The sequence below is a fragment of the Heteronotia binoei genome, chromosome 11, assembly GCF_032191835.1.
Source record: "Heteronotia binoei isolate CCM8104 ecotype False Entrance Well chromosome 11, APGP_CSIRO_Hbin_v1, whole genome shotgun sequence".
In the NCBI taxonomy this organism is placed as follows: Eukaryota; Metazoa; Chordata; class Lepidosauria; order Squamata; family Gekkonidae; genus Heteronotia; species Heteronotia binoei.
The window spans coordinates 36,510,147-36,522,442 of NC_083233.1; the positions used below are offsets into that span (position 1 = coordinate 36,510,147).

The 12,296-nt window shown below is 45.8% G+C and overlaps 1 protein-coding gene across 1 annotated transcript in view; it reads left to right on the plus strand.

Moving 5' to 3' along the window:
• RADX (RPA1 related single stranded DNA binding protein, X-linked) overlaps positions 1 to 12,296 on the plus strand; it is a 213,207-nt gene that overhangs the window by 23,489 nt on the left and 177,422 nt on the right. The window contains exons 14-15 of the mRNA XM_060249402.1: positions 3,573 to 3,746; positions 8,987 to 9,132. Coding sequence (XP_060105385.1) covers positions 3,573 to 3,746; positions 8,987 to 9,132 — 320 coding nt within the window. The remainder of the gene's footprint in view (positions 1 to 3,572; positions 3,747 to 8,986; positions 9,133 to 12,296) is intronic.

Below are 12,296 nucleotides of genomic sequence, written 5' to 3' on the forward strand. Positions count from 1 at the left end.
AAGAATACAGAGCATCACGGCCCCAAACAGCACGTTTCATCTGTATGTCATGGCTAATAGCCTTTGCTCCATATGTTTATCCAATCCCCTCTTGAAGCTGTCGATACATGTAGTGGGTATCAGACTGGTGAATTAAAATTGATGCTATCTCAAAAATCCTGTTACTCTGTATTAATACTTTCCAAGACTCAGGGAAATATTACCATTTTAATTGGTACTGATAATGTATCATCTGTCCTTGTCCTGGATAGCCCAGGCTCGTCTGATTTCATAAGAACATGTTGGATCAGGCCAATGGCCCATCCAGTCCAACAGTCTGTTTCATTCAATGGCCAAAACCCAGGTGCCATCAGGAGGTCCAGAACCACTTCCTGCAGTAATGTAGCCACCACCACTTCCTGCAGCAATGAATTCCACATAAAAACTACTCTTTGAGTGAAGAAGTACTTCCTTTTATCTGTTCTAAGCCTACCGTTCATTAATTTCATTAAGTGCCCACAAGTTCTTCTGTTGTGAGAAAGGGAGAAAAATACTTCTATTTCTACATTCTCTGTCCCATGCATAATTTTGTAAACCTCTATCATGTCACCCCTCAAGTCGATGTTTCTCCAAGCTAAAGAGCCCTAACTTCTTTAATCTTTTTTCTCAGGGAGGGTGTTCCATCCCATCAATCATTTTAATTGCACTTTTTCCAATGCAATAATATCTTTTTTGAGGTACAGTGACCAGAAGTGTACACCGTATTCCAAATGAGACTGCACCATAGATTTATACAGAGGCATTATGATATTGGCTGATTTGTTTCCAGTTCTCTTTCTAATAATTCCTAGCACAGCATTTGTCTTTTTACTGCAGTCACACACTTAGTCAATGTCTTCAGTGAATTATCTACCATGACTCCCAAGATTTCTCTTCTGGTCAGCTACTGCTAGTTCAAACCCCATCAACATATATTTATAGTTAGGATTTTTTGCTCCAGTGTGCATTATTTTGCACTTGCCCATGTTGAACCTCATTTGCCACGTCGCCCACTTGACCAGCCTCAACACACAGCACAGTCCTCCCTAGTTCTCACCGCCCTGCACACCTTAGCGTCATCTGCAGATGTAGCCACTTCACTGATTACACTCAACTCCAAATCATTAATGAACAAGTTAAAAAGGACTGGACCTAGTTACTGAAGCCTGTGGTACCCCACTGCTTACCACCTTCCACTGTAAAAACTGCCCATTTGTATTCACTCTATTTCCTGTTATTTAACCAGTTTTTTAATCCACAAGAGGGCTTATTCCATGACTACTGAGTTTACTTAGGAGTTCTTTGATAAGGAACTTTATCAAAAGCTTTCTGGAAGTCTAGGTAAACAATATCTACTGGGTCACCCTTGTCCACATGTTCACCCTTTCAAAGAACTCTAAAAGGTTAGTGAGACAAGAGCTCCCCTTACGGAATCCATGCTGATTCTTCCTCAATAGCTTTTGTTCATCAATGTGCCTACTAATTCTATCTTTAATAACAGATTCCACCAACCTACCTGGTATTGATGCTAGACTGACTGGCCTGATATTTCCCAGATCTTCTCTGGAGTCTTTTTTTAAAGATGGGGGTTACATTAGCTACATTAGTCCAAGATTGCCTCCCCCGGTGGATTCTTTGACCATCTGCTCCATGGCACAGTCATTGAGAGTATCTAGAAATCTCTTTCTCCTGACTTGAATACATAAGCTTCCTTATGGGCCCACTATTTCCACCATAGCATTTCTACAAGCAAATCTATTTTTCTTAGATTCTCAATTTTTCTGAACTGTAAACTTTATCTGAAATACAGAGCCACTTCATCTCCAACCCTTCTCTCTCTATCCTTCCAATATAGTTTATATCCAGGAATCACTGTATCACACTGGTTATCCTCATACCACCAAGTTTCTGAAATGCCTACAGTGTACATATTCTTGGACACTTAGCATTCCAGCTCATCAGATCACAGAAGCTAAGCAGGGTCAGCCCTGGCAGATATTTGGATGGGAGACCTCTAAGGAATACCAGGATTGTGATGTGAAGGCAGGCAATAGCAAACCATGGCTGATTCCGCACTAATCTTGCTCTGTGCCAGGCTTCCATTTCTCTCTGTAGCAAGCTAGCGATTTTGCACCAGCTGCTCTGCGCTGCCATTTTGCAAGAAGGAAACCCGCAATTTGCCACACCACGGCGTAAACGTGTTTTTTCAAGTTTACACTGTGGCGTGGCAAATTGCGGGTTTTCCCCACGCAGAATGGCAGCGTGGAGCAGCTGGTGCGAAATTGCTAGCTTGCTCTGGAGAGAAATGGAAGTCTGGTGTGGAGCAAGGTTAGTGCGGATCAGCCCATTTCTAAACATCTCTTGCCTTGAAAATTCCACAGGATTCCCATAAGTTAGCTGAAGTTTTTTGTTCTGAGCAGCATGTTTCTAGAATGATGACACTGGAAAGGATTGAAAGGAAAGTGTTGAGGGTCAAAAAAGGTCTAATGGGCATTTTGTATAAGGAATGGTAGTTGGATAATGACGTAAGCATACCATTGCTTGTGCCATTCCCCTGATGGGCCATTACTCACAACTGGGTCACACCCTGATCTAAAATGGATTGCTCGGTTACTCTTTTTGATTGTTTTGTCAATTACTGTATAATGAATGTATTGATTTATGCTGTTAGCCGCCCTGAGCCTGCATCGGCGGGGAAGGCGGGATCTAAATAAAATGATGATGATGATGATGATGATGATGATGATGATGATGAACCATGAGGAAAGGTGGCGTTCCATGAGAGAAGAAAGACAGAAAAACAATTGCCTCACAATTGTACTAGCAATTATAGCAGAATTTTTGTAGCTTGCTTCACTTCTACAGTTTTTTCCAGTCCCAGGACAGTGGAATACTGAGGTTGAGGTATTCATGTAGATTAATAGCCATGTGGGTTTGGGGGCTACAACAAGAATAAGGTGAAATTCCTCTGGTATTCAGGATCCAACCCCATGTGTTCAAACTGCAAAGTTATTTATACTATACATTAGTTGTTCAAACAGATGTAAAATTTAGAGATGAGGAGGTCTCCAAATGAAATATTGGACAGGTGACTGTTTAGGGAAGATTTATATGGGATATCCCATCATAAGGCTGGGTATTGAGCCATATGGATCATCAAGAATATGCAAAATGGTGGGTTGATGTTTGGACTTCCTGAAATATACCAAAGCTTTGCATCAAACAGTGGTCATCAGCATTGTTCCCACTAAGCTGAGTTAGTATGAGCTAGCTCACAGATGTTTAGCCTCTGGCTCACACATTTTTGGCTTAGCTCAGGAAAAGTGGCCCCAGAGCAAACCAATTTATGCAGTAGCTCACAACTTTAATGCTAGTAGCTCACAAAGTAGGATTTTTGCTCACAAGACCCTACAGCTTAGAGGGAGTATTGGTAATCAGAGATGGATCAGCAGCTTTCCTGTGCTCACATCATATATTTTTCATTCTGGATTCAGGAGTGATCTCTGCCAAAAGACTCGATTAAGCTGGTGGTAATTAAACTCTCTGTTGTACAGGCATAAATCATGACATAGCTGTAGATGTTGCCTTCCTGCCTGTATGTTGCCCTGAAGATTCCCATTTATTCCGAGCAGAATTAAATGATGCAGTATTGACCAGCATGAGTGGTACTTCATGTCAACAGGAGACTATTAACAAAGAAGGGCTTTCTGAGATATTTTCATTTTCAGGTAGGAACTTCTAGATTATGATGATTGTAACAATGCTTACGAATTACATAATGTTTTCCAAATATAATGTGCAATCATAGGATCCTCTTTTTGAATTAATCCTTAAAATATACATTTTTAAAATCAGATTGATAAGGAATGCTAACATTCTACCATGCTAGTGAGTAACCCTTTTTAAAGCAATACTTTAGAGTGGTCAGCATTTTAAACAGTAACATTGTTAGCGCTTGCCAATTGTTATGTATTGGAACTGGAGTTTGGCCTTAGGGCCAGCAGAGACTTGGCTGAGCTGGAGACCCTTAAACAATAGCCACCTAGATTCAGGAAGGAGGTCCATCAGGGATCGTTAGGCCAGATATTAACCTATAGTTGTGTGTAATGGGATGATGGTAATGGGTTTTGGGTTGGGGAGGTTTGCATGCATATAAGCAGGGCTGTTGGTCCTGCCAGACAGTTCTGTTTTTATCTCACTATGCTGAATCACTGAATAAAGAGCTGAACTTACTATCACTTGGGCGTCCTCATGCTTTGAACGCAGTACATTTTACTGGCGACAAGGATGAGAGCCGGGTGAGCGAGGAGCCCCGGCCATTGGCACCGCACCGTGTACTGCTGCACTCTGCATCCAGCATTGCACAACGCATCACCAGCGGCGGACGCATGGCTGCTGCTCCAGAATACTTTGATGAGTTCGATGCCACAACTGAGGACTGGGAATCTTACGCCTCCCGCTTCGTTTTCTTCTTGGAGTCTTTGGACATCACGGATGAAGCAAAGAAGCAGGCCATCTTCTTCCATGTCTGCGGTCACTTGTCCCGACCTACTCGCCGTGCCTCACGCCCGACCACAACGCCACCTCATGCTGCAATCTCAACTCCCTGCTCCAGCTGTGGAGAGCTCCATGAGCAGAGAACCTGCTGGTTCTGAGATGCCCAGTGCCAGAATTGTTGTAAGGTCGGCCACATTGCCCGAGTCTGCTGCTCCAGAGGGACCCAAAGGCAACAAATCATACACCAGGAGTCAACAGACGAGATGGAGCTCCACACCACTGCACTCCAACCACTACAGGTACTGCATCTGCCCTTGGACACACCAGATAAAATCAAGGTGACTGTTAAGTTAGAGGGAGCCTCTTGCCTGATAGAAATGGACAGAAGATCCTCCATTTCAATTATTTCAGAAGAGACCTTCAGGAAAATCTGTCCCAACGGATGCCTCGCCTCCGGCCTGCAAGGTTCATCCTCAGAGACTTTTCACAGAACAATGTAGAAATAAGGGGATGGAGAAAGTTCCAGGTGCAGTACAGAAATTTTGACGACTTTTGGACTTGTTGGTGGGTGGCCGACGCACAAGTTTGCTGGGTCTGGCATAATTCTCGCCTTTGGGGTTTTTGCAGTCACAGGAGTGCATAGCTTAACCCCCACAGTCTTGGGGAGGGTTTGCAATGAATTTATCGTCATTGACGGTACCTTGGGCTGTTACAAAGGGCTCTCAGTGTCCCTAGATTTAGATCCCCAAGTGCGGCCGATCAGAATGGCCAGGAGCGTCCCTTTCGCACTCAAACCTAAAATTGAGGCATACGTAGACCACCTAATGGCCCAAAGGGTGCTAGAACCAGTGCCCAATGCAACCTGGGAAACCCCTATTGTCACCCCCATAAAGCCTAATGGAGATGTTAGCATCTGTGCAGACTACAATTGTACACTGAACAAGGCGCTACAAGACCACGCCTACCCAGTGCCGGTGGTCAGCTAATGCAAAAATCTTTGGCAAATTGGATCTGGCACAGGCATACCAACAACTGCCAGTCGATGAAGCCACCGCTGAGGCGCAAACGATTGTTATATACAGGGGGGCATTCAAGGTTAAGAGAATGCAGTTTGGGGTCAGCGTGGCCCCGGGGATCTTCCAAAACTTAATGGACTATCTCTTAAAAGGTATCCCCGGGGTCCAGCCCTTCTTTGATGATGTTCTGATCACCACCCCAACGGAAGACGACTTCATCAACCATTTCCGTGCCGCCCTACAACATTTCGACGTGGCTGGGCTAAAAGTGAAGCAGGAAAAGTGTCTCCTGGGAGTCCAGCGGGTCGAGTTCCTGGAATTCTTAGTCGACACAGAGGGTATCCATCCGGCTCCCAGCAAAGTCAGCGCCATAGTCAATGCCCCGGAACCCAAATCCAAAAAGGAGCTACAAGCATTTTGGGGGCTCCTGAACTTTTATCATTCCTTCCTGCCCTTCAAAGCCATGTTCGCGGAACCCCTTCACCATCTCCTCAACAAGAATGCTCCTTGGATCTGGGGTAAGAAGCAAGCCTCCGCATTCCAGGCCATCAAAGACCTGCTGACCTCCAACAAGGTCCTGGCACACTTCAATGAATCCTTGCCGGCCATCCTCACCTGCGATGCTTCCCTGTACGGTGTCGGGGTGGTCCTGAACCATCGCCTCTCAGACGGCAGGGAGGTGCCAGTGGCTTATTATTCCCGCACCCTGAATTCGGCCGAACGCAACTACGTGCAAATCAACAAAGAAACGCTGGCCATTGTTGCGGGAGTAAAAAAGTTCCACAACTACCTCTACGGGCGGCCATACACCATTGCCACAGACCACAAGCCCTTGCTGGGTCTACTCGCTCCCAACCGGCAAACCCCCCAGATACTTTCACCCCGGGTCCTATGCTGGTCTATTTTTCTAGCTGGCTCCCTGCAGCACAGGCCAGGAGAAACGATGGGGCACGCCAACGCCCTCAGTCGCCTGCCGTTACCTGCCCAAGACTCGGACCCAGCACCAGATTCTACTCATTGAGGATCTCCCCGACCAACCATTACAAGCTGCTGACATCGCCCGCCACTCGGGTAAGGACCGCATCTTATCCCACGTCCTTGACTGGGTGGGGAGGGGGTGGCCTACTGGCCGGACAGTCCCCAAATTTACAGCCTTTTCCTCACACTGGGATGAATTCTCTTCCCACAAGGGATGCGTACTCTAGGGCAGCCGGGTGGTGGTTCCCTTTGCCTTGCACCGAGTTTTGAAAGCCCTGCACAAGACTCACCCAGGCATCGGTAAAAAGAAAGTGCTCACCCAGAGCTATGTATGGTGGCCAGGGATGGACAGTGAGATTGTGGCCTGGGTCAAGCGATGCCAGGCCTGCCAGGAAACCTGGCCAGAACCACCCCGCACCCCTGTGCAACACGAGAGTTCACCCGCAACCCATGGTCCCGGTTGCACTTGGACTTTGCGGGCCCTTTCCAGGGGCAAATATTCTTTATTTTGGTGGACTCATACACCAAGTGGTTGGAGGTAGTCCCAGTCACTTCCACCTCCTCCCGAACAGCAAGCCAAGCACTCCGAAGGATTTTCTGCACACGGCATCCCGGACACGGTGGCCACAGACAACGGAACGGCCTTCACGTCAGAGGAGTTCCAAGAGTTTCTGGGTCGCTACCTCATCAGGCCGTGTCACATGGCCACCAACAGACAGGCGGAATGGATGGTGCGCACCACAAAAGAGTCTCTCCGGAAATTAATTCACAGGGACTGGGACCACTGATTAGCTGCGTTCCTTTTCGACCATTAAGTGACCCCTAGTGCTACCACAGGTTGTAGCCCAGCAGAGCTTCTCATGGGCTACCGCCTGACGACCAGACTGGACCGTCTGCACCCAGATAGAGCCCCCGAACCTCGGTCGTCACAAGAGTGCTAGGAGGCACCCCGAGGATTTTTTCCGGGAGACTCCGTATATGCCTGGAACTTCGGCAGTGGCCCAGCATGGATCCCCGCCCGAGTCATGGGCCCAGTTTCATATGAGATCTCAACCGATGGGTGCCAAGTCCTGCGCAGACACGTGGATCAACTCTGCCGCCGCATGCTCCCTGCTGAGCCAGGCACTACATCAGACACCGCAGAGCAATCCCGGTTGGTGCCGCTGCAGGAGCCAGTGGGAGTCAGCGCCCAGCCAGACCACCAGGAATCGAAGGAACCACACTGGGCACTTATGGCATCAGGGACCCTGGTACCATTCCACCGCTGCAGCCTTCCAGCAGCCTGGCACCAGCAGCCCAGACAAGGGAACCAGACTCCTTGGCCACACCTAAGGGGCTTCATCAATCCAACAGGGAGCAACGGAAGCCAGCATATCTAAGAGACTATATTTGTTAGATGTGGGGTGGCCAACGGTAGCTCTCCAGATGTTTTTTGCCTACAACTCCCATCAGCCCAGCCATCAGCCATGCTGGCTGGGGCTGATGGGAGTTGTAGGCAAAAAACATCTGGAGAGCTACCGTTGGCTACCACTGCACTATCTCTTGGGCGTCCTCATGCTTTGAACCCAGTACATTTTACCAATGTAAATGGAAAAATTAGATGCTTAAATACACATACCTTCTGTGTAGCTGTTTGTCTGAAAATATATTGTATTTTTATCTCCCTTATCTCTGTGTAGTAGTTTAGGCTGTGAGGGAGTGATTAGCTCAAGGTCACTCTACTTGAGGGCTGAGTGAGAATTTGAATACAGGTGCCCCAAATAGTCTGCTGCTCTGGTCACTTTGTCAAACTGGCTTTCAGTAATTGTGTAAACATGTACACAGAGCAATCTTGACCAATAGAGTAAAAATGATGCCTTTCTGCATGTTATGCTAATTTTCCTTATGGGCCAATAAAGAAACAGCTAAACTCTCCAAATACATGACAGTAAAGAGGGGTTGGAAGCCTTGCTTATTCCACCAATTATTTTGTTCTCTTAAATGTTATGTTCTGGAAATGGAAGCATGCAAATCTGTCTGGGGTCATCCAGTAACATGCTGGATTCCATAGGGACTGAAAAGTGTTGTCTGTGTGTTGAAAAGTACTCTTCTTAAACCGAAATGACTGATTTCACAGTTCTTTTTTTCACACCAAGCTTCTTGAATATTTTCTACAGTTAAAAAATCCTAATAAGAGAACACCTCCTTGGTTTTGGTTTGTTTCTCCAAATACAGAAAGAGTTAAATTCCTGTTCTTGCATAATTGGAGGGGAAATTTGCAGCCTGCTTTGTTTCCTAGCCCAAGCCTGTGGGCAGAGTTTTCTGAAAAAGGCTTTTGTTTGAGTAGATTCTTTCACTCTAGTTCACCTTTTCTGGGATATGGCCCATAGGAAAAGGTGACTGATTAACACTACTGTGCTTTTCCTGAATAAGCAACATAGCACCATTTAAATGCTTAATACTAATGCACAGGAACACTCTCTATGTTTGCTCACTAGATGAAGTTGTAAAAGCGGCAACTGACCTGGAAAAACAACATGTCATCTGTATCCTGGATATCTGTTCTTTGACTGAAGAGAAAGTTGAAGTCTTCCTTAATAAAGTGTATAAAATTACAGAAGCTGATGTAATAAACCAGACTTAGGTTAAAGCTGAATGATGTAATTCAAACAGAGAATGTTTATCGTGCCATTGGTTGAGCATAAACCAAAAACAAACAAGAATCTACAGTGGAAATAAGTAGCAAATAAGCACAGTGTTTATATTCTTGCTGCTATTGGCTGAATATAAACAACAGAAGAGTTTGAATGTCTGGCAGTAACATTAGAAAAGCAGGATCTTAGCCCCTTCATATTTGACAGTACTAGTTTATTATATTGTGCATCCTCAGTCATTGATTATTTGGTGCTACAAGTAATGCTCAGCAACTGGCAAATCCTGCTGTTGTTTTGGTGGAAACTGAGCATACACCAAGGAAGAAATTGACTGCTGAGTAGTTAAATGCAGTGGTGTTATCAGACTTTCCCTGAATGACAGTAAGCATCCATAGCCAAAGAAGGCAATTGGCAACCAAGGTGAATCACAGGCATATGTTAGCATTCCCTCCATTTGGGGGGTAAGCTGTTCAAAAGAAAAAGAAGTGGTAGAAACCTGGCCCTTCGAGAGGATGATTTTTTTCTTTTTAATGGAGAGAAGAGGAGGAAGAAAACAGCAAGAGCTAAGTACTCCCAGAATGGCACACCCCCAATAGCTGGAATGTAGTACAAGGGGGGAGGGAAGAGTGTTTATGTGTGTTGTTTTGATTTGTATTTTTTTAGTTGGAGAGGATATATGTACATAATAGTCTTTTTGAGTCCATCTTGGACATTATCTTGTGTTGCATTGTAGTTTTGGTATTGTAATAACTTATTAATATTTTGTCTAGATATTTACCCAGTCTTAAAAATCATGTGCATAGTGAGATTCTTCTGAGATTTTTCTATATGTTTTTATATGTTTAATACAAATGAACTCTGATGCAGGCAAAGCAAAGGACTGGATTCATTGTGCATGCACGAACACAGAGAGGTTATTTACTGCTTAGTTAAAAATTTCCCCTTTCATCAGAGATGGAAGTTGAAATCATCATGCTTATTGTCCACTTGAGAAGTGCCATAGCCATTGCTAAGGGATCAGGAGGGGATCAAGCAACAGTATCTTTTCCCTTCTGGCTTATTGAAAACTCTGCTGATGGCTGCAGCTGTAAGAAGAGGAAGGCCTTCCACTTGCCCTATGGTAATGGCATTCCAGAGGGCAGGTGGAGAAGGAGGACTTACTCTGCCCTTCTGCATAGGGTCTGCTTTCAGCTGCCTCTTCCTCAGTTTCACAGGCTGAGCCATATCTGCAGAGGCCTGTACATGCATAAGACAGCCCTTTGTGCACCATTACCCCTTACTGCCACTTTTTCATGGCCACATTGTACCTTCCAATACATGAGCATACTCTTCTAAACAAGAGTATCCAATATCAGGAGAGCTATATAGATTAGTGGACAGAGGGAAGGGAATTGTCATGTACATCTCTTTAGTTATATAAGCCCTCTTGGCTCAGATAGTAGAAACTGACAAATCAGAGTTGGAAGAGAAGAGTTCAGAGGCTTGTTGCTCCATTAAATAGGTGGACAAACCATCCCAGGGTCTATCACCCTCCATGTCTTACATGTGACTGTTGGTGCCTTAACTGCTACTGTCATATTTCCTTGCAGTATTGAGCATAATTTGTGTTATACAGAAGCATAATAGTGATGAGTGTTGGTTGCCATCAGAAACATTAGCCAAGAGGCAGCAGTAGGAGAAGCTGAAGTTTATTAACTTCATTGGGGAGATCAGGTAAATATGGAGATTCACACTTGTCAAGGAGCTGAAGCATAACTGCACATCAACCTCTTTCCTGCTTTCCATGTCCACATGCATAAAAAGCTTTTGATCTTCTTCGTGGTCTCTGTGCTTCACACTCATGGGATAGCGCACCTGTGCCGATCCCCGAATCGGTATCTGAAAAGCCCGGGATTCTTCTGCGCTCGGCGTTAATGGGCATGCGCAGGCGTCCCAGTACGCATGCTCACCGGTGCCAGCACAGGGATCCTGCCAGTTCCTTTCTGACCGCTGCGCGGAGAATATTCCCTTTCGTGTCCCTGGTCGGTAAGGTAGTTGGTGGATTACCTTTATTGTTGTAAATAGCCCGTTTGTTGTTTTCCTTTGTGTAGATAGTTAGTTTTTAGATAGTTAGTTAGTTTGAAAAAATAAATTGTTGTTGTTGGACTTGCCCCTCGGGGCCTTCCCCCCAATTTTTTTTCCCTCGGAGAACTCTGAGTGTGTGTTTTTGTGTTTGGCGTCTATGGAAAGACTAGGGTTTTTCAAATGCTGCGGCTCTTGTGGAAAGAAGATTGCCCCCCAGACGGCCATTCCCTGTGCCTTCTCTGCTTGGGTGAAGCGCATCGTGTAGAGTCGTGCTCGCATTGCCTCCGCTTCTCCATGCAAACCAGGAAGAATCGGGCAGCGCAGCTTTCAGCTGCTTTGACTTAGTCGGCACTTCGACCTCATAAATCAGCATTGGGCCCGTCGGTATCGACGATGGCAGACACTGCAGCCCCGACGGTCACATCGGCCGATGTGGCGCCGGTCATGACCAAGATGCCGATCGAGCAAAGCTCCTCCACAAAACGATCCCACGAAGGATCAGTGGATACGCCCGCCAAGAAGCGTCGGGATGACTCGGGGACCCGAGCATCCGTACCGAAGAAGGTGAAGTCCAAGGAGAAGCGGAAGAGGTCATCCCGCACTCCTTCACCCTCATGTGACGCTTCGGCACCGATGACTTCTGCTCCGCCAAGGAAGATCCTGGCATCCCCGTGTCGCAGTCCGTCGGCATCGAGAGGCAGCGCTCATCAATCCCGTCTCTCGACGTCCAAACACGAGATCGACCTCACTCAACGATCCTCCTCTTCTGGGTCGAGGCGACGTAGTGGGAGTGGTTCGATCTCTGAAATAGTGGCATTGGCGCCGATGGAACTGTCAGCGCCAAATAATAATAATAATAACTTTTATTTCTATCCCGCCCTCCCCGCCTAGGCGGCTCAGGGCGGCTAACAACAACTTACACATTAACATAAATAATAAAACTTTAAATTTAACAATTAAAATTAAACATAAAAACCAGTCAGTTAAATTAAAATACATGATTTTCATTAGACTAAATATATATGAGTATATCTGACAGCGATAGAGCTGTTATGGCGCTGGTTCTGCCAGTTTAGGTAGTCTTATGGAT